The 26,436-nt window shown below is 43.7% G+C and overlaps 1 protein-coding gene across 1 annotated transcript; it reads right to left on the bottom strand.

Annotated features, from left to right (window-relative positions):
* Window positions 1-1,613: 1,613 nt before the first annotated feature.
* LOC108935828 (hemicentin-2-like) lies at window positions 1,614-18,475 on the bottom strand. The gene is made up of 9 exons (XM_018754722.2): window positions 18,174-18,475; window positions 15,783-16,046; window positions 15,170-15,499; window positions 13,135-13,368; window positions 12,796-13,023; window positions 4,294-4,557; window positions 3,681-4,010; window positions 2,628-2,870; window positions 1,614-2,452 (listed from the first exon to the last, which is right to left on the bottom strand). The coding sequence occupies exons 1-9, from the start codon at window positions 18,232-18,234 to the stop codon at window positions 2,241-2,243; spliced, it is 2,166 nt and encodes a 721-aa protein (XP_018610238.2). The 5' UTR covers window positions 18,235-18,475; the 3' UTR covers window positions 1,614-2,240.
* Between the last annotated feature and the right edge of the window lie 7,961 nt (window positions 18,476-26,436).

Consider the following 26,436-nt stretch of genomic DNA (forward strand, 5'->3'; position numbering starts at 1 on the left):
GCATTCTTTTCTTTCTCAGGACCATATTGTTTACTTGTTTTTGCTAATTCAAGGAAGTGAAATTCAGATAAGCAAGGTAGGACAGGAAAACTTTTTCATTTAAATACTTCTGGTGGTTGCTTTAAACTCCCATAACCATGTAGAGATCAGTTAGGTGAGTAAAGGAACCGAACAGAAGAATAACAACTAGGAAGGGCGTACAATGCAAAGTTTGTAGGGTCTAAAGAATCTGGGAGGGTCAGAAGGCTGCTTCCAAAAACCACTTCATCTGATCTGAACAAATTGTGTGTGAGAACTTAAACCTATTAGGGCCCTCTTACCAACAACCCACATGACAATTTACATTCAATTCAGTTTAGAATGAGGTCATGTACTAGATTTTAAGGCTACTAAGTCTATACATATCCTATATAGTTTCATGATCATAATAAGCTACTTTTAATTTCATGCTTTATCCTGTTGGCAGCCGTTTGGTCTCTGCAGCATTTATGACTAAAACAGGGCCATCTTTGAACTGAAGTCCCATTCATATTTTGTAATTTGAACACTTATGTGTATATTCCGATGAAAATTGTATTTTCTAATTTGAATGCATGTATGTCTATATTTGGTCATATAAATTGATCTTGCTATTTTATGGAGGAAGAGGGTGTGGGGGTGCGGTAGCGCAGTGGGTTTGGCCTGTGCCTGCTCTCTGGTGGGTCTGGGGTTCAAGTCCTGCTTGGGGTGCCTTGCAATGGACTGGTATCCCATCCTGGGTGTGACCCCTTCCCCCTCCAGCCCTGTGTTGCTGGCTTAGGCTTCAGTTTGCTGTGAGCCTGCTTGGGACAAGTGTGTGTATTTTATGTGGGTAACTCTTCATTTATCACAAATATACAGCTGTAGGAAGAAGGTTCACTTTGAGGAACCAGATTCTCGGGGTTTCTGCAAGTACAGGGTAAGCACAAGAGAAAAAAATACAAGAGTTAGGAAATACATTTAATTTCTGTATAAAAATAGCTTAGTGAACATTTTCATAAGATTATTATTCAAACTGTTTTTTTAAAAAATAGAAACAAAATCCTTTAGCTTCTTTTTCATCTTTCCACATGAAACAAACTACAGATGCTAAAATCATACAGTTTCTTCATCAGACCTATTTTGTGCTTCTTACGTTGCTGTAACACAACTTTTCACTGCAATTACTTTATGGTTTCAAGGTTTTTCACTTTAGCGTCCCACATTCCTTCCAGGCTCAAAAACAAAAAGAGGCAGGTTGCAATTCAGTAAAGAGGCAATAAACAACGTGGACCCCATGGGGTAGTGGGTGCAGTGTGTTTGGAGTGTGCATTTGGATCTCGGACAGGCCAGAGACACAACCTCTGACACATTAAAACCTCCAGCAACATGGGTCACACCTCTTGAGTAAAGTGTGCTGCCCAGAAAAGGAAACACTATAAATAGATACTATTTAAAGTGGATACATCTCCATATCCTGCTCAGGAGTCCTATATACATTTACATTTACATGTACATCTCAGGGGATACAATTTGTGCATTACATTAGGAGAAAGAGAGCCATAGTTGCAGACATGTGATTCTTAAGTAAAGTTAGTTTCTTTCCACTATATGCACCAATGTTTATCACATGAGTAGATGCATAAAACTCAGAGTAAACGATTCCTGATCACCATGTAGACACAAATATTGCTTGCAGGGTAATACAGATATTATTAAAGACACTACATTTGGTGTGTAAGCGGGCTAGACAGATTTCAAGTATGGCTTTCAGAAACACTCAGCATGAAACGGAGGAAATTCCAGTTTGTATTCAGCCAGTCTCAGATGGGCAATATGCAATGCGATATGAAATTATTAAAATAAAAAAGACAAAAATAGTTTTATCTGTCCTTCATTTTCTAACTGAGATGTCTTAGTGTGGGGAATTTCCACCAAAAGTATGTTTGGCCATTACAGTGATGACTAATACGCACAGACCAAGAGTCACGTGACCATATTAGCAGGTCGTATGTTCGGACGAATGACTGGAAGACGGGGCACACATGGAGGAGACAATAGCAGAGAGGTGTGTCTCCTGGGGGGAACTGGGGAGGAGTCCCTGTCATCTGTACAAGAACCAGAAACGAGCATGTAACCCCCACTGGTCCCTGTGCGCCACGTGAAAGAGATGGGTCCCGGCCTGGCCTGCTTTGTGCACAGCACTCCGGCGTTGAGAGAGACCAATCCAGGCCCTCAGTCCTCTAGACCCATATGCTGAGCACCTTCATGGGAAAAGTGCTGTCTCTGCCATTCTGAGCCACGTTGCCATTCTGGGTGCAAGGCTTTCTGTCCTTCAGGTTGTAGTGGCCCATCTTGGTGCTCTTGTAGTAGATGCAGAAGATCATGGTGAAGATGACCAAAATCACCACAACCGCAACCGCAACCAGACCAGCAATGAGGGGGAGGTAATCCTCTGCGTCAGGAGGCATGAGACACAGAGTGTCAGTGACAATAACTCAAGTGTGACTACAAGTAGGAAAATGCAGCAAGATGCTATTACAGCAGTGTGTGTATGAGTGTGTGTAAAAGAGAGTATTTGGGCGATGACGGTGTGCTTCAGTGGCTGACACGCCTCACTCCTGACTTACCTTTGAGAACTACAAGCACTTCTCTCGCACTGTGCCCTTCAGAGTTTCTGGCAATGCAGGTGTAGTTTCCTACTCTGTCTGCTGTTCCAGAGACACTGTAGGTGCCGTTCGTTGCCACACGCTTGCCCTTGAACAACCAGTTTATGGTTGGAGGAGGGTGTCCTTCGGCCGTGCACTGCAACACCTCGCTGTATCCCCTGATCACTGGCACGATCGAGGGTACTGACGTAATATTGGGTTTATCTGGAAAAGAGGAAACAATGTAATATTCCTCACACTATAATCACTGTGTAGGAGATCAGAAGACTGTGTCGGTCGAATAATAATATTACATAGTAATATCCAAAGGTCAAAGTCATAGTAATATAGGAGGCACTGGTGCTACAGACTGAAGTAGACATAGAACCTGAACAAAACCAGAGTGGGCCTGAAAAACCTTCTGCACTCAGAATTAAACCAGAGCCACATGTATGCGACTGTGTCTATGCTAAGGGTTGGACCACAGTCAAACTTATTATTTCTCTTACCTTTAATATTTACTGTTATTATTGCCCATACATTTGACCCACATGAAACACCTACAAATGTCATCTCTGAAGGCCTTACATTCAACTGGTTCGCTCCATCACTAGTTGTCACACAACACGACAGACAGCACAGTAAAAACCAAGCCGGAGCCCCATTGTTGTGACCGTGATTATGGATGTTGAACTGAAATGCTCCAGTAAATTATTCGGTTGTGCAAATATGCAGAATTGTGATATGATTTCTACAAATGCAAAGCCTAAAGAAGAAAACGATCACTGCATTTTAGAGGAGTTTAATGACTCGATAAGACTATAGAATCCAAAGCATTTCCTAAGCTATCATAAACTGAGGTGAATCCTGAAACCCTTGAAATGGTAACTGAAAGGATAAAAGAATAAAAGAGTAGGAGCTGAGTAGCAATGCTGAAATAATAATAAATTGCTAACAAACAAGGGAAAATATAACGCACAGATTAAGAAACAGAGCATCTCAAGAGGGAATTACAAATACCATTGAATTACTTACAGTGCACTGTGATATTGAACAGTTCTGATTCCACTTTAGGAGGGGGTTGTGGTCCTCCTGGTCCCAACTGCAGCTCTGCCACACACTTGTACTGAGCTCCATCATCTGTTCTATTAGGGGTGATCAGGAGGGTGGAGGACACATTCACAGGTGTCTTGGATTCTCCAGGATACAAGGTTATGTCCACTACCTCAATGCCTTTGTACCACTTCACTCTGAGGTTCTGAACTGGAGCCACATTCTGGACCTCACACACCAGCCTGTATTGACGCCCCTCCACCAAAGGGCCAGTGTGGTTCTCAAACCTGATGGAGACACTATCTGGAGTGTCTGTGGAGGAAAGGAGAAGCCCTTTAATCAGTATTAACTGTTAGACTGGAACATCAGTGTTTACCAGATTAATAATACAGAGGTAAATCATGGTACATGCTGAAACTATTACTCCATAAAGGTAGGCATCTAGACCTATGATAAAGCACAGGCTGTTGAGTCTGGGGAATTTTTCGCTGTGGTCTTCAGTCTTAACCTTATCAGTGTCAGTGAGAGGTCAGAACTTCAGTAACTGCAGGAGGATGAAAAGGAGAAAAGAGAAAGAGAGAAAAAACACACTTACTGTACACGGTGACTGACACTTTTCTCAAACACTGAGGAACTCCCTTAAAGTTTGCAAAGCACTGAGGGTTTATATCCCACACTGTCAGATTTTCAACAGTCCAGAGGAGAGACTGGACACCTGGCTGGTTTGGTACAGGGTTTTGTTTAGCCACCCAGCCCATCCCCACGTGCTCTGTGAACACAGTGCAGTTCACTGACACTGGGTCTCCATATTTCACCACCACTGCAGGGGGGTCGATTTCAATGGGACAGTCATCAGCACCTATAAATCAACACAACACAGGTATGTCAAATGAATACCCTATTGACCATGACTTCAGAACAAGGGACTGTAGGATCTTACTCCACCATCTCATCACCATGTCATTTTTTGGGAAACAGCAAAACAACACCTTAAAACATCATCACAGCATAACAACTCTGCCTTGGTGTACTATCACACAGTCAGTGGGAGTTTTTGCTTATTGAGAGTTTTTTGTTTTCCTCTCCACTTTTGCCAGCTGGCTTACTCTAGTTTTAATTATATGTGTTGTATGTGTAATTTCGTGTTACATTACTAGCTTGTTTAGTGCTCTGTGTCACTGTTGAAAAAGCACTCTATACAAATATATTGAATTTAATTGAACTGAATCAAACTGAGTTTGAGCAGAAACGGTTAAACATGGACCAACCAGACCTCACTTATTCCTGGTCCTGCCTATCAGAAGAACAGAGGGAGGAAGGTCTGCATGGGAAAACTGGACAAGGAAGGAAGGAGGGAAGGAGGGGGGGTATACACACACACACACACACACACACACACACACACACACACACACACACAAACACTCTTTAGTTGTGGATCAACATGTTATACACTTCCTCCCTCCAGAAGTCGCACACAATTTGAACTATGATAACTGTTGGATAACCGTTTTTGTCACCAAGACAAATTCCTTGTATGTGTCACATACTTGGCAATAAGTCATTCTGATTCTGATTCTCATAAGGAAAACAGGTAATCTCATCTGAAAGAAACAGACATTTGATTTACAGGCAGAAGCTAGACCGCAGTCACGTGCGTTTAAATCAATGCTTTTCATTCAACTAACGCAACGTAAAGGAGATGCACAGAAGAAGAGAAGCTCGAGTAGTAATTCCTATGAGTCCGTTATTGGGAATAATCACTTCGCCAGCTGCGCGGTCTCCGGGAAACGCGGGTGCGCTCTATCACTGCTGTTTCAACCGCGCTGCGAACATAAACAGTTCGATTGTGGTCAGAAATGAACGCGCGAGCGACGAGCGGGAGCGAGAACAGCGAGAATAAAGGCGCTCAGACTCAGAATTGCTGGGCTCTCCGTTACACGGACTGGCAAAGTGAAACAAAGAGCACGTCTTAAGTTATACCGATTTTACCTATAGGCTATATCCTATAGGCTACAGAGATTTCACGTTACCCACGGAAGACTTCTACAGTTACATACATAGTTAACGTCCAGTAAAAGACTCCGTGAGTTACACTGAGAGGACCTAGTTACACGGAGTTTTTTTAAGTCACAGGTTTATCCCGTTACATGTGATGTTAAGTTGTCCACCAAGGTGGCCGTGTCACATTTCCTGGAGTTACACTGAATTTTTAACTTATCCGGCGAAGATTCCATGAGGTACTAAATTTAAACCGACTAGTTGACTGATGCAGAGTGAAAAGTGGCACGACTAGTTGACTCACTTACCGAGCGCGGGCTGTAACCCCGGGACGAGGAGCATGAGAAAAAGGCAACGCTGGAAGGACTCCATCATGACGCCGCAGAAAGCCCCTGTCACACTGTCACGGCTCCGATCTGCTAGTAGTAGTAGTGGAAATCTGTTCGGACTTGCTCGGCTCTTTTTCTGTTGCGCCCAGTTTCGGAACCCCCTCCCGCACTGGAGCGCAGTCACGCACAGCCCCCGTCTGTACGAAACGAAAGTGGCCGCCACTTGTGCTTTTAGGGTCGAGCGGCAACTGCCGGGCAAGAGGGTGGAACCACGGTCCTTCCCCCGCAGCGTGAAAGTCAGAAAAACCCCGACACCACAGCTACTTCCAAAAGTGGGCCCTGGACTGGAGCCCCAGAGACTGGGGGCAGCAGTTTCGTCCGGTCCGCGCAGAATACATTACCGCTGCTATTTACTCTCACTCAGTCACTGTACAATACTAGTTAATATACTTATAATATATACTTAGTATACTTAATATACTTATAAACTTATAATATACTTATAGTATACTTAGCTTTAAGTGCATACTAAGAAATAAAATATTCAGGATTGTATTATTTTCTGAATATCTCCAAAATAATACTTTATATACTTATAATATAATATATTCCTCCAGTGGACGCTTTTCCTCCTCGGCGATTTAACATCAGTATCTGTGCGCTCAACCCGTAATTTCGTCGGTACCCATTCTCTGTTGCTGTTATTAATTTAGTTACTTTTCATCCAATCCAGAGAGAAAATTTCTTTCTTTACACATTGTAAACTTACATATTATTGTAATTTATTTGCTTTACCAAAACTAATAACGCTATATCTTTTGCCAAATATGAATACGCTTCGTATAAAAGGCAAGGTAAACAAACACACACACACACACACACACACACTTTCTGAACCACTTGTCCCATAGGGGGTCGTGGGGAACCAGAGCCTACCCGGCAACACAGGGCGTAAGGCCGGAGGGGGAGGGGACACACCCAGGACGGGACGCCAGTCCGTCACAAGGCACCCCAAGCGGGACTCGAACCCCAGACCCACTGGAGAGCAGGACTCGGTCCAACCCAACCCACCACACCACACCACACCACACCACACCACACCGCACCGCACGGTAAACATGTTATTGTAAACATTTATCAGCCTGACACCTTCCAAACTGATTATAATGTCGTGTTTGTAGAATAAGGCAATTATACTAATTTACCAGTTTATCTTTCTGGGTGTTTTTACTGTATCAATTCAGTGTTAGTTTTTTACTCAAGGGTACAATAGTAGGAGGTAGGATTCAAACCTGGGTCTTTTGATGAATTGATTGCAAGGTGGTGGCTGTAGCCACTTCATTACCTGCAGCTCCAGGTATCTCACTAGGGCCAACTGTGCCTCATTATGTCCCGCTTTGGTCCACTATATCCTGCTATGGCCCACTTTGTCCCTTTATGTCCCACTGTGTTCACTTATGTCACACACAGGACCACAGGACATGGATGGCACAGGGAGCAGTATGGAAATTCCACAGCAGCCCACTGTGAAACCTTGGTCATTAAGACACTGTTCCCATGTTCCATAGGAATCTCTTTTTGAAATCTTAATTTTGAAGTGGGAATGAGTTTTTTTTTTGGTTAAAACAGCATGTCTGTCTAATTAGGGCCTGAATTTTAAAGGACTGATACTTTCTATTTGTTGTTATATTGCAAAACTGAGTGTGATTCACTCATTGACGAGAGGTCAGTACACAAATGAGACACAGCTGTCCACATCATATTTTTTATGGCACAAGAAAACAAACAGGATGTAATTGAAATGTCTGTAACTCAAGGAGAGGCATACTTGTTTCAAAAATCCACCTTTAAAAATGGATAGAGAGTGTAGATTAAGCTAAAATAAGGATTTTGATAAAAGTGCATACTAAGAAATAAAATATTCAGGATTGTATTATTTTCTCAATATCTCCAAAATAATACTTAAGCACTTTGTGAAAACTTGCTTGTGAAAAGGCAAATATAACAAAATTAAAATTAATGAAATAGCTGATAATTTGAATAAGATTCTAATCATGTTATCAGTGGAGGTTAAATTCACTAGTTTCAGGACAGGCGACAGAATAAAGAAGTAAGGAGCTACCACAACTGTAGTAACCTGTTTTTTACCATGTAAGTCTGAAGATCTGTTTTTTGGAGATTACCACTCTTAACAGTTTAATAGAGAATACGATACCCTGAAAGCACTATAATACCCATGATTCAGACCAAACAGTCCAGCAATGAGTCATAAAGGCTCCAAACCACAGCGTTATGGATATTGTCATGCCCTCATCTGCCGGCCCATCAGCAACACCTGCAACTCATTGAGGGAATACAGGATGAAAGGACGCCCCGGAAGCACTTCCATGTGGAACCTCTCCCTAGAGCAACTGCAGTGTGTTGGGCTTGTAGTGTGGCCTGATTCCTGTTGTGCTTGCTTCCCTTGTTTCCTAATTTTTTGCCTGACTTTATTGATGACAATTCTTGTCACTTCCTTTGGATGATGTTTGCTGATCGCTTGACCCTCACCTGTGTTTTGACTACTCTTTTGCCTGACTCCCTTGGCACAATAAAGCTCAAATCAAGCAACGCTCTTGAGTCTGTTGCTCTTTTCCTTCCAGCGCCATGATAGAAGGTTCTGTCTGATCTTTGCACTCCAGGTCAGCAAACATCTTCAGCCCGTGGAAGAGGCTGAGGAGATGCCTCCGGAAGAAGGCGCTACCCTGGCACCCCCAAGCACCCCGCTGGCAGGACCCTACATCGCCGCCACAGAACGGTACAACGGGTTGCCAGACCATTGCCAAGGATCATTGCTTCCTGATGCAATGTGAGCTAGTGTTCTTCTGCTCCCCGCTAATGTATCAGACAAATAAGGCCAAGATTGCCTACCTGGTGGTGCTACTTACTGGCCTGGTGCGAAACTGGGTGACGGCGGGTTGGCGCACTCGCATGAAAACCACCTATGCTGACTGTCAGAAGTTCGAGGCGGTGTTCCATCATCCGGTCTCCACACATGCCGTCAGTGATAGCCTCCTGTGCATGCAACTAGGCAATCAGACAGTGGCAAAGTATGCCATGGAATTCCATATGCTGGTTGAACAGAGTGAATGGAACACCGCCTCGCTCCTGGCCTGCTTCCAGAACAGCCTCCAGACCCGGCTCCAGACCAAACTGGCATATCGTGGGGAGAAGTAGATATTCGACTGCTTTCTGGAGACAGTCGTGGCGGTGGACAATCTCTCCTGGGATCAAACACCGAGACAGTGGACAGCCGCTCTAGCCCTCACCCCACAGGACGAGGATCTGGAGCCGATGCAGCTCGGGCAGGGAAATCTGGACCCAGAGGGGAGATGACGTCGCCTCCAGGATCGCCTGTGTCTCTACTGCGGTGCTCCAGGCCACTTCCGCTCCGCCTGCCCAGTGTGGCCCCCACGAGAAACCTGCCCGGGATTGCAGGTAAATCCCTGCGGCTGGTCAGGGCAACTCACAGTACCCATACACCTAACATGGGAGGGAAACAAACTGTATACCCAAGCGTTGGTAGACTCTGGGGTGGCTGGCTGTTTCATGGATGTCGAGTTCACTCAAACGAACAACATCCCAGGCCAGCATTGTGACTTTATGCTATGGACCGCCAGCCCCTGGGTTCAGGAGTGGTGGACACCTGCACAGAGACTCTCCGTGTTACGACTGGGGCCTGCCTCCACAAGGATCTAGTGGTTGTTTTTATTTGAGCTCCGGACACCCCAGTTATTCTAGGTTTCCCCTGGTTGGTCCGGGATGACCCCTGTTCTGGTGGAGTACAGGGGAACTGGTGTCATCACCGTCCGGTACCTACACCTATTGTCCCTGATCACTGCAGCCTTAGAGAGGATCCACAAGGCGACCATATTCACCAAGTTGGATCTCAGGAGTGCGTACAACCTCATTCGTATCCACCAGGGGGACGAGTGGAAGACCGCATTTAGCACCTCCCTAGGCCATTATGAATATCGAATCATCCCATTTGGTCTGTCCAGTGCTTCCTCAATCTTCCAGGGTTTCGTGAACCACGTACTCGGGGACTTCATCAACCAATGTGTGCTGGTCTACCTGGACGACATCCTAATCTTCCCCCGGACCCAGGAGGAGCACATAGACCAGGTACGGGCCATATTGCGTCGGCTTCTTTACCATCAGCTTTACGACAAAGATGAGAAGTGCCTGTTCCATCAGCACCAGGTCTCCTTCCTGGGCTAGATTCTGAGCCCAGTGGTGGTAGCCATGGATCCCCAGAAAGTAAGTGCACTGACGGCCTGGCCAAGACCCACCTCAGTTAAGGCACTCCAGCGCTTCCTGGGGTTTACGAATTTCTGTCGCCGTTTTATTTGTGGTTTCAGTACCCTCGCAGTCCCGCTCAATGCAACCAAAGGTCCCCGGTTGCTCTGGAGTGAAGCTGTTGAGGGGGTGACTTGAAGGCTCACTTCACCTCTGCTCCGGTGCTCAAACACCCTGACCCCTCCCTGCCGTTCATGGTCCAAGTGGATACCTCACTCGTGGGGGTAGGTGCCATTCTTTCCCAGTGGCAGGGGAGCCTGCCTAAACTCTAGCCCTGTGCTTATTTCTCCTGCAAGTTGTTGTCGACCGAATCCAAATACGACATCGGGAATCGGGAGCTCCTGGCCATCAAGATGTTGCTCGAGGAATGGAGGTATGGGCTTGAGGGCGCGGTCCACCCCTTTCTGGTGTTGACAGACCACCGAAACCTCGAATATCTAGAAAAGGCCTGTCGGCTTAACGTTCGGTTCCTGTTCACGGTCTCGGACTGGCCAGGATCCAAGAACATCAAGACAGACGTCCTGTCAGGTATACACGATCCAGAGCCCACACTGGAAAACCCCAAACATATCCTCCTCAAAGGGTGCTTGGTTGCTCCAGCGTACTGGCAGTTCTTTTGAGAGCAATAGGCGGCCCAGGCTTCCGAAACGGCTCCTCCAGACAAACCCGACAGGGAGGATTTTGTGCCCACACTGATGCGGTCTGTGCTATTGCAGTGAGCAGATGACTTTCCGGTCATCCTGGTGTCCGGCGGATTCTCTCCCTTTTGCAGAGATGATTCTGGTGGCCCTCCATGTTGGACAATGTCAGGGACTACATGGAGGCCTGTGCCACCTGTTCCCAGTCCCACACCCCGACTCTGAAGCTCCCAGGCCTCCTGGAACCGCTGCCAATACCCTTCTGTCCTTAGTCCCATGTGGCAATCGATTTCCTGGTGGATCTCCCTGCATCAGACAGTAAGACCATGATCCTCACCTTAGTTGACTGTTTCTTGAAGGTCTGCTGCCTGATCCCTCTCCCCAAGGTGCCAACCGCCTTGGAGACGGCCTAGGTCCTATTCCACCAGGTGTTCTGGCTGTTTGGTCTGTTGGAGGACATTGTCTCACACCGGGGGCCCCAGTTCACGTCGAGGCTGTGGAGGGCCTTCTGGGACCAGTTGGGAGTCAAGGTGAGCCTGACCTCAGAATATCACTCTCAGTCCAGGATACCTCCTGATACCTGCGCACCTATTGCACCCAGAAGCAACATCAGTGGGCCCAGTACCTACCCTGGGATGAATATGCACACAATGCATTGTCCCACACCACCACCGGGCCGTCCCCCTTTCAGTGCGTATTGGGGTATCAGCCCACTGTGTTCCCATGGCAGACCCCTCCTAGCCAGGTACCAGCGGTGGACGACTAGCACTGTGACAGTGCGCAAAATGTGGTGGACCACCTCCAGGCGAGCGCAGAGTGGTACAAGCGTCAGGCCAATTGCCATTGACGGACCTTGTCCTTTGTGCTCAGGCAACGCATTTGGCTCTATACCCGGGAGCTCCGGTTGTGTCTGCCCTTGAGAAAGCTGAGCCCATGGTACGTAGGCCCGTACAAAGTATTGCGATGGGTCACGCCAGTCACTTATAAACTGAAACTGCCCCCGAGTATGCAGGTGCACCCCACGTTCCATGTGTCTCTCCTTAAACCTTGTGGGACTTCTCTCCTCAGGCACTCCTCCCCTCCCGGTGCAGGTCAACAGGGAAGCAATGTACACAGTCAGGGCCCTGCTGGACTCCTGACCTTGGAGGGGGGTTCTGCAGTACCTGATTGACTGGGAGGGCTATGGCCCGGAGGAATAATCGTGGGTGAGTGTGCATGACATTCTAGACTCTGATCTGATCACTGCCTTCCACAGGGACCATCCAGAGCAGCCGGGGGGGTACTGTCACGCCCTCATCCGCCAGCCCATCAGTGACACCTGCGACTCATCGAGGGAATACAGGATAAAAGGGCACCCCGGAAGCACTTCCGTGCAGAACCTCCCCCAAGAGCAACTGCAGCACTCTGTTCTTGTATTGTCCTGATTCCCGTTGTGCTTCCTTCCCTGGTTTCCTGATATTTCGCCTGGCTTTACAGACTACGATTCTTGTCATTTCCTTCGGATAACATTTGCTAATCACTTGACCCTCACCTGTGTTCTGACTACTCTCTTGCCTGAACCCCTTGGGATAATAAAACTCAAATCAACCTACGCTCTTAAGTCCGTTGCTCTTTTCCTTCCGCCACCATGACAGACACGAGTTCAGTCCTGATTTCTTTCAGGTCTTATTTTTGCTCTTCATCACATATCCCTTAATCTGATGTTACTCCAACACCTAATCTTACATTTAAAAAAAAGGTCACACACCAACAATGGGACAAAGAAAAATGGAATGGAGACATGGAACTTACCAAAAATTTTAAATTCCAGTGTTTGATTAACAGTTCCATAGGTGTTGCTGGCAGTTACAATATACTGTCCTCCGTCCCTCTTGGTCAAAGTGGTTGCAGGGTTCATCTTTTCTCTGTCCTTCAGCCAGGTGATGGTAGGTTCAGGATACGCCTTTACAGTGCACATTGATTTCAGGCTTTCATTGGCCCACACTCCGAACCTCTTAGTGCAGTTGAATTCCGGTGGATCTGTTGAAGGAGGAGAGGGAGGGGAAAAGAGGTATAACTGTGAAATGAGCAGGGAAACCCAGAAAAAGTCACACCCTGAGAGGTGAAAGGTCAAAGTTATCAGAGACATACACCCTACTGTGATGTTGAGTAGCTTGATGACGCTGCCAATAACATTCTTCGCTGTAAAGATATACTCTCCCGCATCAGTCTTGGTCAGGGGAAGGGAGGCATTGATGTCTTGCTCATATCTTTGCCATTTGATCGAATATTCAAGGTTACTCTTAACATTGCAGAGGACAGTGCTCAGGGGGGAATTCTCCTCCACCTCCTTATGGTCAGGACATTCGGTGATGTAAGGCTTATCTGCAAGAGTCACAAACCAGTACGGAAGCTTGATGAATTCAGTGTGACTTTGTGGGATAGGGTTAGTCAATCCTGTCATTCACGGGCCAGACCAGGGTTTTGTTGGTTTTCATTCAAGCAGGGCTCAGTCTTCATTGGGATTTTGACTGTACACATTAGACAATTCAAGTAATGTTCTAGCAAAAGTGCTATTGAGAACTTACTGGGAACACAGAGGTGCTCATGATATAGGTCAATAGAAATTAAGTAGTCTTACTCCACCTTACAAAGGTAATGCACTTCTGAAAACCCCTTCATAACACAAACTCTCATAACTAAAACATGTATTTACCATTAGTTTCAATGGTAAAATTTTTTCTGTGCTCCTAAGCATGAAAAGTGCTACCCATTTACAGTGTTCTTCAGCATTATTGGCACCTTTGGTAAAGGTGAGCAAAAAAGGACATAAAAAATGTTTTCATTGTTCATTAGCTTAATATTACACTCACATTATAAGAGAAATGTCATCTTTTATTGAGGCAAAATTATTTTTACAAAATACATATTTCTGAAAACACAATTCTGGAGGACACTGTATGCTGAAATACCACCAAATCCCCTTAAAACGGACATTGTTATTTCAGTATTTAATATTAGTCATCATAACACAACATAACAAGGAGTTTTGCCTTCATTAATTATTCTAGAATACTTTATGGCTGTCTGCTTGTGCTCATTCAGCTCTTTTGTAGTTGTTACATACCGTCCATTAAAACACTCAAATAAAACGTACATAGAAGTGATACTCAGTGTTTATGTATTAATTCAACCTTTACTGCAAAAACAGAATAGTAAAGACAAAAGAAATGTATGAAAATAACACAAATGAATTTGCACACAGCGAACAAACTGACATGGTGTTACACAGCACCTGGGCTGTGCAACGGGACATGCGCTCGATCCCCTCCTAAGTGTGTTGAGTTTGCAAGCTCTCCCTGGGTTCGCTTGGATTTTATTTACATCACATTTACTCATTTAGCTGACCTCTTTCTCCAAAGCAATTAACTTAAAACAATTTATCCATTTATATAACAGCAATTTCAGGGAAAGTACCTTGCTCAAGGGCACTATAGGTGAATGTAAGGCTTGAACCAGCAATCTTTAGCAGCAAAGGCAGCAGGTCTAACCACTATGCTACTAGCTACTTGAATTCCTCTTTAAAACACTTGTTTCAGATGAACTGGGTGACTATGAATGGCCAAGAAGAAAAAGAGAGAGAGAGAGAGAGAGAGAGAGAGAGAGAGAGAGAGAGAGAGAGAGAGAGAGAGTGTGTGTGTCTGTGTGTGTGTGTGTGTGTGTGTGTGTGTGTGTGTGTGTGTGTGTGTTACATTGCTTTCTTGTATAGATGTGGAAAAGATTGTAGAGAGTTTAGTGCAGTGTATCTTACAATTTGTCACCTTGGACAAAGATAAATTCCAGTTAGTCATTTTAAGTTGCTCTATGGAAAGCATCTGCTAAATCAAAAAATGTATTGTAAATGTCTCATGTTGCTCAACTGTTGGGAGGTACATGAAATCCAAACTTAACTTGGTCCTTGTAAACAAGACTATAGAATCCAAAGCATTTCCTAAGCTATCATAAACTGAGGTGAATCCTGAAACCCTTGAAATGGTAACTGAAAGGATAAAAGAATAAAAGAGTAGGAGCTGAGTAGCAATACTGAAATAATAATAAATTGCTAACAAACAAGGGAAAATATAACGCACAGATTAAGAAACAGAGCATCTCAAGAGGGAATTACAAATACCATTGAATTACTTACAGTGCACTGTGATATTGAACAGTTCTGATTCCACTTTAGGAGGGGGTTGTGGTCCTCCTGGTCCCAACTGCAGCTCTGCCACACACTTGTACTGAGCTCCATCATCTGTTCTATTAGGGGTGATCAGGAGGGTGGAGGACACATTCACAGGTGTCTTGGATTCTCCAGGATACAAGGTTATGTCCACTACCTCAATGCCTTTGTACCACTTCACTCTGAGGTTCTGAACTGGAGCCACATTCGGGACCTCACACACCAACATGTATGGATACCCCTCCACCAAAGGGCCAGTGTGGTTCTCAGATCTGATGGAGACACTATCTAGAGTGTCTGTGGAGGAAAGGAGAAGCCCTTTAATCAGTATTAACTGTTGGACTGGAACATCAGTGTTTACCAGATTAATAATACAGAGGTAAATCATGGTACATGCTGAAACTATTACTCCATAAAGGTAGGCATCTAGACCTATGATAAAGCACAGGCTGTTGAGTCTTGGGAATTTTTCGCTGTGGTCTTCAGTCTTAATCTTATCAGTGTCAGTGAGAGGTCAGAAATACAGTAACTGCAGGAGGATGAAAAGGAGAAAAAAGAAAGAGAGAAAAAACACACTTACTGTACACGGTGACTGACACTTTTTTCAAACACTGAGGAACTCCCTCAAAATTTGCAAAGCACTGAGGGTTTATATCCCACACTGTCAGATTTTCAACAGTCCAGAGGAGAGACTGGACACCTGGCTGGTTTGGTACAAGGTTTTGTTTAGCCACCCAGCCCATCCCCACGTGCTCTGTGAACACAGTGCAGTTCACTGATACTGGGTCTCCATATTTCACCACCACTGCAGGGGGGTCGATTTCAATGGGACAGTCGTCAGCACCTGTAAAGCCATAAAAAATACTTTCTGAAACAAGCTCTTTGTCCACCGTGTTTTTAAAAGTTTACAGCAGAACACACTAGCCATCACCACCAATCTGCCACTAAAAACGTAAAATCAAGATTCTTCCATACAGAAAGATTCACTGATGCGGAATGCACATTTTTGGTATGAACTATATTCTATATTTAATAAAATTGACTTTTATTTTTAAGCAGACATGATTTAACAAAGTCAAATTTGAGTTTTATCTGAATTTTAGAAATTTTTCATTTCACAGCATGTAGAAGTAGTAGTGTTGCAATTATTCCTGTCAGTTAATGCTCTTTGTTTTTCAGTTACGGATGTTTTTTATGTTCTTTCACTTCTTGAATCCGGAGAACACCTACATTAAAAACAACCTCGTCCCACAAACCCAATTGAACCAAAGTGGTATCAGTTCAACATAATCTATGCCTTGGTTTGCACACATCGCCTTCTGCCTGTCGTGCTGTTTAGTACACCTTTGCTTTCACTGGAATTTTATGTCTGAATTTTAGCTACTTTGCTATTTAGCCTCTCTGGCTATTTAGGTTAGCACATTGAATCAAATTGAGTACATTGTGCAATACAATGAAATTAGTACTCTCTGAGGTCCTGAGACAATAATATAAAACATGACAATTAAATATAAAAATTAAAATTAAACAGTTTAAACTGATAACACAGTAAATAGATAATACAGTATAATACAATATAGTACAATAAAAAATTAAGCAGTGTTCAGCTGTTTCACAGCTCTGGGGAAGAAGCTCTTTTTCATTCTTGTGATGTGTGGGTGAATTGTCCTGCATCGCCTTGCAGAGGGGAACAGTGTGAAGAGGTGGTGTGCAGGGTGAGTGGAGTCCCTGATGATTTTGGAGGCTCCGCTCTGACGTCTGGACAGATAAATGTCCTCGACTGTCGGTATTCAGCATCCCTGTCACATCGCTACCATCCCTCTGATTGTATGCCACAGAAAGTGTTAAATCTAAACTCCAAGAGCTCATTCAGGCCAAGTGTTTTCAGACGGATTCCCTTCAGCATTTCCTTGACTCCTCCAAATACTTAGCATGTGTCCCTCGTTTTCTGTTTGAAAGCCACAGAAGAAAGAAAGAAAGCTGGCAGAAGACTTTTCAGTAAAAAACTGACATTGAGTTACTGAATGGTATTTAGACTGCCTGAACTTTGAGCTGCACCTTCCCCAGAAAACAGAAGGCGCTGAGATGATTTAGAAGCAAAAGTGTTAAAAACTATGCTTTCCTTTACTGTCGAGGCAGCAGAAAAACCTCACTGGTATTGTTTCCACACAAACAGCAGGAACTCACTGCGTCACAACAATGTGTATACACGTATAGAACTTAGTAGCTGTTCAATTTTTCTGCAGAGAGCTCAGCTGAAACAAAAACAGGGTTTAGTTTAGGGTTTTTAAATCTTTATGTCTAAAGTATATGGAATATACTGTAAAAAATAAATAAATAAAATAGGCCTATGTATTTTATATATTTAAAAAAAATGTTTCAAATGCTATTACAAACACCTGTGTCATAGAAGTGCAGCTGCCACCAGTTTCACGGATTTGAAGACACGTTCCTTAAATCCTCTGTGTGTATCTCTTAGTCCTAAGAAGTGTTTGTACAAAGATGCTCTCTCACAGGCATTTAAAAAACCAGTTTCACTCCTTCAGTTGGCCCCCTGTCCTTCTAGTCAGGTAATGTGATAACCCAGTACCCCACCAAGCTTTCCACATCAAACAAAGCACATAATTGTCCCTTATTCCAGCAAGACTAAAAATTATACCCTTGAAATACATTTTACAATGAATGGAAACACAGTTCTGCTCCTAGGAACCAGAGTATTATATTTAAATTATTTATACATTACTGGAATCAGTCTTAAGCAAGTCCATCCATGACTTCTCTCATCCAGTTACATCAAAATATCTGCTGGTATCTGATTATGTGGTATTTCTTTAGCACAGATTTCTGCATAAGCTACAAAAGCACAAAATGTTCATAATATTATCAATAAAAAATATTATCTACAAATAAAGCAAAATATGCTATCAATTATTTATATTTTCTTAATATTTGGGCATCAAAAAAACCTTACCTGTTCCCCAGATGAGAATTCCCAGTAAGCCACATACACAGGTGGTAAAGGTTCCGGACATTGCGGTTGTTTGGCTGTTCAGAGTAAGAATCCCACAGAAGAGTGGCGATGCCAGTCCCGTGTGCTGAAACTCTCGAGGAGCTATGTGGTCTGCTCCTTCTGCTCAGTCTATTTCTGTCTGTGTTCGACAGGATTTAGTAGGAAGGAAAGTGGGAGGAAGAGGCTCCAGGGGTCAGTATAATGAATACTCCCTCCCCGCCTCCAGCCTCTGTAAATGAGTGCAGGAGCTCTAGTGACTCAGCTTCTAGTTATTCATGAGGAATTCCTGAAGTGAAAACTTCTCCCTCAGAATCATCAGTAAATAACTAGCTGGTGACAGAAACCTTATGTGTTAGATAATAACAATAGAATAATAACAGAAATTAATTGTATAGTCGAGTATGATGTTATTGCAGTTGGACTCCTTAGACCTCTTCCCCTGGACAAATGAACTTGTCTTCATTTATCCATTGCTGTGCAGACAACAATGGTTTCTTATGGAATGGCCATATGTGAAACAAAGAAAACATTCAAGTAAATAAATGACAAACTTTATGTGAATGCAATGGACTATAGACACAAGACACACTTTCCCTGGCTAAAGCGTGCATCACTCTGGTTTTTTAAGAGATTGCATTTACAGTAATGATATAGCTAATCATAGGGGACCAGTCCAGTGGACTGCCTGGTGTCACATCCTGTGTCAGTCCTGTTGCTGACCTTTGACTCCACAGTCAAGCCTGCTTAATGGGGTGGATATGTCCGTGACACACTACATTTCCATCAGGTTCCCCTGGCACCCCTGACCTCCCCTCCTTGGCGGTTTCCTGGAACTGTTTGCATGGTCAGTGAGTTGGCGGAAATGGGGTTGTGTTCCACATGTCATGGAGCACCACTAAGCATCGTGAGGCATTCCTCTCCTAGAGCAAGAGAAAAAAAAATGATGAGAACTTGACAGGAAGTCGACAGTGACACATCTGAACTCTGGGCACTTTGCTAGCCATCTACACACTCCCCCAAAAGCAAACCACTGCATTCAATCACAGTTCAAAGTCTTGCAGAGGCACATACCCACACACTCATGCTTGCCTTTCCCAATATCCGGCCCCTTACATCTACTTCTGGAAGGCAATCTCCCCTCAGGAAACTTTGTGTTGTGATCCACAAGCTGCTTTTATCTTGTTGTGCTTCACTTTCTTAAAGTGCTGTTCTTCAGAAATGCATAGAACACAATGAAGCAGGGAAAGCCATTTTGTGCCATACTGTGCATGAGCCAGAGGAAAGCGCAGGTAGAAATCTGGACCTGTTCCATGACTAACAGTTAAGCCGATAAGGCAGGAATTTCTCCCTACTGACAGCCCTGCCAAAGATACCAGTGGAGGCAACAGCTGCCCTGGGTTCCTATGAAGACCTTGGAAAGCTTAGAAAAGCTTGAATCACGCATGAGAACACACACTTATGACAAAAGGAGAAAACGATAAGGTTGCGGAAGACTACAGTCAAGAGAGTCAGCTGTCTTGGATGTATGCCTCCATTTTTTTGCCTGCTGTGCAGCGACAGAGGGATAGAAAAAAGGTCTGAAGATCAAAAGGCTAAGTCTGGAATAATAAGCATAATAATAATCTACAAATAAGCATTTAAATGTATTACTTTGATAAGGCTCAACACTCTATGTACACAAACTTCTTTTAGCATTCATAGACACTCAATCTCTCACATAGCGGAGTTTAAGAACGCATTTGCACTCACACACACACCACAGTTAGCTTACAGATGCATCCAAAAACACATTTTCAGACAGCCAGACTCTATAGAGCTGAATAGAGGAACCTTTCCAGACGTTTAAGAGAAATATGCTAAATTAAATATGCGAAGCACCTCCGGCAGTACTCAGGGCAATGGTACTGATACGCAGCCAAAACTTGCTTTTTATCTTGATGTGCCCTGTATCTTAGCAACAAGGTCAAGTGCAAATTAAGTCCAAACAAACTTTTAGTTGTTCTGCACTCTTACAGATTTGAAAATCTTTTTGAAGAAAGAAGAAATAGCTAAAATTGATCTGCATGACAACTGTCAAATTTTTGAATGTCTGGACAACATTTTGGACCCTCTTAGTGGTACATGATCACACGTTTGAAATATTAGAAACTCTGGACCTTGTATTATGGATCTGGATTTCTTTGCAATTTCTCTGTGTACTGTTTTCCTTTCTCTGTGTTGCTGTGACCTACTGTAATACTGTTAATCCAGAAAAAAGTATGTAGAAAGCGTTCTGGGGAGTGGCTGCCAGAATTCATGTGGTCAAAATGAAATCAGAGAGGGTCATTTATGTATGCATGCAGAACTAGGTCTCAATTCCCTGATGTTAATCACAAAAGAATACAGTGCTTGAAAATCAGATTTTTTTTCTGATTGGATCCCTGAGACAAGATATCATCTAATATGTTACCCACCCAAGCTCTGAAATGAGCTTTAAAACAGATTTCTAACCCAGCTGTTCTAAATACAGTTAACCATGTGTGCACACACGTAGCACACCTACCGTGCTGTAAAAGTGAATTTTAAACAACTGTCAAACAAAAACATACCAAGGATATTTGGATGTAACATTTTTCCTGTGTTGAGCAACAGGCCACATGCTGGATGGGTTTTGATCACACTGCAGGACCCCAGAGCAGTCAGACCTGGGCTAAGTGCCAAGTTGTAGGAACACAGCCTGCCCTCCGAGAGAAGCAGATGCTGAAAGACACAGCGAAACAGAACAAATAGGGGTCATAAAGAAACCAGAGCGGTCCTGATCCAGATATACTCTCTCCTCCATGCTTGGTGCACAAAGTGTGCAGAACATGAAATATGTAAAAGAGATAAAACAGTCCCTCTAACCCTCCCACAACCAAACAGCCCAGAAAAGCAGCACATGTGACAGGCCACCTAGCAAATACCAGGCACAGAAAAAGAGGCCAGTTGGTGAAGACCTGGGACAGAAAAGCAGGACGAATCAGAAAATATGTGGTGCAGAAAAAGCAGACATTTGGTGAAGTCCATATGAAACATCAAAAGAATGTAGTTCGGGGAGCTAGCTCTTTGCAAGAGGAAATCCATTATTAGATCTAATCGGGCTCCATGGAGAGTGTGAATGCATAATACTTCAGCTGAATCAAAAGGTCCTTTTCATTTTTCTTAAACATAATGTGTGGAAATGATGTTTTATCCATTTTGATATGATGTCCTGTGTAATGATGTTATCAATTCTTATATATCTCTCACACACACACACTTTCTGAACCGCTTGTCCCATACGGGGTCACGGGGAACCGGAGCCTACCCGGCAACACAGGGCGTAAGGCCGGAGGGGGAGGGGACACACCCAGGACGAGACACCAGTCCGTTTAAAGACACCCCAAGTGGGACTCGAACCCCAGACCCACTGGAGAGCAGAACCCAGTCCAACCCACTGTGCCACCACGCCCCCCATATATCTTACACACAAACAGGAAATATATTTACATTACATTATTTGAAATTAATGACAAGATAAATTAATGACACATTGTGGCTTAAAGTGTATTGCAATGTGTTTTCTTCTAAAGGGTTATACTTACACTTCCCTGAATGTGTAACAATTCATTCTATGCTCCTCTACCTTTACCTGTTTGGTGGTTCCACACACAAGAAATCCAAAATAAAAAGTCTGCTCCGTTCTGGTGGAATGAGTTCCTTCTCTCACTCAGAACTGCTAAATCCCTCTCAACATTCAAGAAGGGCCTCAAAACACATCTGTTTCAGGCCAACATTTTCCCTGGTCTCCTGTGCTCTATAAATGTGTACTATGATATCTGTCATAATTACCTTTATATTTCCTATCAGTTCTATATCCTGCTGTTCTTGTAATGTTATTGTAATTGTTATCAGTTTTAAAAAAATTGCACCATACTAATTCTTTATGCAGTCACCAATATAATGTATGTTTAAACAGCGGCCTCAGGCAATGTGGATGCGGGGGACGAACAGTTGTCTCTAAGACATTCTGCAACTAGAAAGGAGCTGGGGATGGTTTTTATGGACGAAAGCTCTGATTGTGGGCAGGTACCTAATCGAAGTCAGGGGCCGGTGGTTTAGGTGCTTGCGTAGTCATGGCACTTATATGTGCTTTAGAGCCTTTTTGAAATATTTCTATTTCCTAAATATTTACCTTTAAATATTTTTACACATTTCTACATGTGCTGCAAAATTTCAGCCCTACTTACTTCGTTTACTATGTTGAGCTGTCCCTGAGTGGTTATTCCAGTAATTGTAAGGAGTGGTGTCTACCATAATTCCTGTCCCCCTGGGCGTTGTGAGGGTGTCTGGAATTTCCACCAGTTCATGAGGTAGTGGCGAAAACTCCTTCATAGCCGAGACAAACTTCCCTTTCTGTGGATCTTAAGAGCTTTCTGGAGTCCAAGAGTCAACAATTACACAAATGTGTTTTTCCGACTTCTTGTGGAAGCCGTGCAGGGAAATCTTCACCTTCCATCTACTGATGCTTCCTTGGAAAACATTATTGCTGACTCTATTGTTTCTAATGTCTCCGCAAAAATGGCATTAATATCTTTAAAAGACACTTACATATTCAGCAGACACTTTTGTCCAAAGCAACTTCCAACGAAAGCTACTTAGTGCTATCAGCCCACACACACACCTTATTCATGAAGGTGAAATACACTGCTAGTACTGTATACTATTACAAAGGGTCACTCATCCACAGATGAGTGGAACACATTCTCTCCCTCACACACTACAGGTGAACCTGAACAGCATGTCTTGGACTGTGGGAGGAAACCCATGCAGACATGGGAAGAACATACAAACTCCACACAGACTGAGCGGGGATCAAACCCACATCCTCTCACACCACCCAGGCACTGTGAGACAGCAATGCTGCTTGCTGTGCCGCCATAGCACCCAATACTTGCCAGCTGTTTACAGTTTTTATCATTATTAAATCTGCTAAGAGTATGTGCTCGCATGTTTTACAGCACTTTACCCTGAACTGAGTCAGTAAAAAATGCACAGCTGTATAAAAGGGTACGTCACTGTACATTGCTTTGGGGAAAAGCCTCAGCTAATAGAACAAATGTAAATGGAAAATAAAATCATGCTTTTAAATGACAGCTAGCTCTATGAAAAACTCAGCACTTTTTACAGTCATTTTAAATATTTCATCACGTCTTCATTTAAGTTTCATCGTACACACAGGATAATGCTTTCCTCTGAATCTCAACTATTGCTGGAGGTGGATAAAGTCATAAACCTTTGACAGCATTACTAAATTTCCTGTTCTTCCAAAGTGTCCTTCCTTTCAGGAAGTCAAAACACTGCTCCGATACATGTGTTAATCATTATCTGAAACAGAACATCTCTCCTACACATTTGTTTGTCTGATTTTGTTCATCATCATCATTTCTGTCTTTTTCAGCCTCAGAACACAACTCTTTCAGACCCACTTCTCTCCCAATCTCCTACCAGCTCCATAAACCTTCATTACCTATAGATTTAAAAGAACTTGCTCCCTATTGACTTTATATACAACTATTTATGTAGTATAAGCTGACAAAAAAGGTGACATTGGACTGACTGACTGCACTTCGTGAGTCACCTGTCTGTGTCTCTTTCCATTTCTCTCCATCTGTGAAATGCACTTTTGTTCACTTTCAGTTCACTCTGACAAAAACAGTATCTGCCAAGTGAATAAATGTCACAAGAGTTTTTGTGAGGTGTGTAGAGACTTGTGAAATATCAAATGTTTGCTGGACAGTGTGGATACCAATTCAAGCTACATGCACATACAGTATATGCAGGGTTGTAGGCCATAGACAGTCCATCTCCACTTGGGTTCATCTTGCACCAGCAGAGCCAAACTGACCTTCTTAGCTGTAGCACCCCATGAAGGTCTATTTTAAAATACTTTAATGGGCAATACAATGAGTATTGTTGCTGTCTCAGAGTGCCGGAGTGATGTGAGAGATGTGAGTTTGATCCCCAATTAGTCTATGTGGAGTTTGCATGTTCTCTCCCTGTCTGTGTGGGTTTCCTCCGGGTACTCTGGTTTCCTCCCACAGTCCAAAGACATGCTGTTCAGGTGGATTGGTGACTCTAAGTCATCCATAGTGTGTGAGTGACAGGGAGTGGATTTCAACAATGTATGGGTGAGTAACTCACTGTAAGCAGTGTATACAGCAATGTAAGTTACCTTGGTGAATAAGGTGTGGGCTGATAACACTACACGCACTACGCACTATAACTTTAAGATCATCCCGGATAAACCTTTACGCAGCTACTCCTTTAATGTATCATAAATGTTTATATGTATCTTTAAAAAAAATGACCAGGAAAGTGATCAGGAATTGTCGATATCCTGATAAAGTTTTATGCAGCTACTCGTGTGATGAACATTGGTGCATATGGTGGAAAGAAACAAACTAACTGTACTTAAGAATCACGTGTCTGCAACTATGTCTCTCTTTCTCCTAACGTAATGCACACATTGTATTTTTTATGAGATGTATGTTGCTTAGGGGGGTGCAGTAGCGCAGTGGGTTGAACTGGGTCCTGCTCTCCAGTGGGTCTGGGGTTCGAGTCCTGCTTGGGGTGCCTTCTGATGGACTAGCGTCCCGTCCTGGGTGTGTCCCTTCCAGCCTTATGCCCTGTGTTACCGGGTTAGACTCTGGCTCCCTACAACCCTGTATGGGACAAGCAGTTCAGATGATGTGTGTGTTGCTTTGGAGAAAAGTGTCTGCTAAATGAATAAATGTAAATGTACATAGTGTTCATTGGCAGTTGCTTTGGAGATAAGAGTCCACTAAAATTAAATAATGTAAATGATTTGATGCCCAGGAGGACAGGCCTTGGGGCAGATTTGGCTATCATTTTTTACCCATTTGCATTGTCTGGGAGTTTATTTGTTTTCCTTTCCTCACCTGGTAGGTGACTTATTTCAGAACAGTGCGTTAGCAAAACTGCCATCTTTATTTAGCATGTCTTCATGGCACAGGATTGCGGAATCTTGCAACACCTTGGCTTGCTGATTCAGCGCTTTGTCCCTTATTTCCTGTTCCTCATTCTTGTTTTCACCTGGCTTTCAACCTCTGCTTGCTTTCTCATGTACTGAGTATTGTCTTGTCCCAGAAACAATATTTGCACCCCAGAAGACCAACGCCTGTCCCTGACCATCAATTTTGTCTGCCTCTGTGTTTTCGGATAGAGAATAAACACACCCGCACTTGGGTCCAAAACGCCTACCTCCTGTCTCCCGTCCTTGACCGTGACAAGCTTCCAAGTGAACATTCAAAATTCAAGGCTTGTCTTCTGAAGCTTTATGTGCTGAAGCCATTAAGAAAAGCTCATTCTGGTTTATTCATGAAGAATTACCCTCAGAATACAGACAGGGTACACATGGGTGACTGCAGGAAGAAGATAACAGTGTGAGGAGCGCAGGACAGGATTTAACCTTCATCAATGGGGCTTCCATGCCTTCCTGTAGCACAAAGCGCCGAGTACATCCCAGGGACACTGACCCATTCTGTGAAGAAAATGAGGAGTACCTGCTTTCCAACACAAGACACTTAATGTAAGTAAGACTTCTGATAATTAGCAAACTGACAAGCACACAGGCATCCATCAGGGAAAAAGTCATCATGCGGGACTTTCCCTAAAGTTCCCACCCTTCACTGAGACCAAACATACACTGTCACGCACAGCTCATAACTTCATTTTGGTACAGTATTCTGATTCATTCACCCATGCTCTGGAGGTGTTAACTACTGTAAGTTAAGTTTAATCTACTCCAGTGGGAATTTAACATTGTAAACACATTGTAATTTCTTTGCTTTAACAAAACTAATAATGCTGTTTCTTTTGTAACAAATCGATAAGCTTTATGTAAAAGGGCAGGGTGTGCAATGTAGTTATCAATCTTTTTTAATCTGACACCTTTGTTCAATTTGATTACAATGTCAGATTTTTACTCTAAGCTATTTACAGCAATTTACCTGTTTATACAGCTGGGTAAGAGGGGGGTGTGGTGGTGCAGTGGCACAGTGGCGCAGTGGGTTGGACTGGGTCCTGCTCTCCGGTGGGCCTGGAGTTCAAGTCCCGCTTAGGGTGCCTTGCGACGGACTGGCGTCCTGTCCTGAGTGTGTTCCCTTACCCCCTGTGTTGGCGGGTTAGGCTCTGGCTCCCCGTG

Source organism: Scleropages formosus, chromosome 8 (assembly GCF_900964775.1).
Source record: "Scleropages formosus chromosome 8, fSclFor1.1, whole genome shotgun sequence".
NCBI classification, from domain to species: Eukaryota; Metazoa; Chordata; class Actinopteri; order Osteoglossiformes; family Osteoglossidae; genus Scleropages; species Scleropages formosus.

What these genes read in the sequence shown, in the direction of transcription:
- LOC108935828 (XM_018754722.2), bottom strand. Translation starts at nt 18,234, where the DNA reads ATGTCCGGAACCTTTACCACCTGTGTATGTGGCTTACTGGGAATTCTC. An exon ending in ACTGGAATTTAAAATTTTTG is followed by an intron (nt 4,558 to 12,795) that starts GTAAGTTCCATG and finishes GTTGATTTATAG; the next exon opens with GTGCTGATGACTGTCCCATT. An exon ending in GTTCAATATCACAGTGCACT is followed by an intron (nt 2,871 to 3,680) that starts GTAAGTAATTCA and finishes CCTCTTTTCCAG; the next exon opens with ATAAACCCAATATTACGTCA.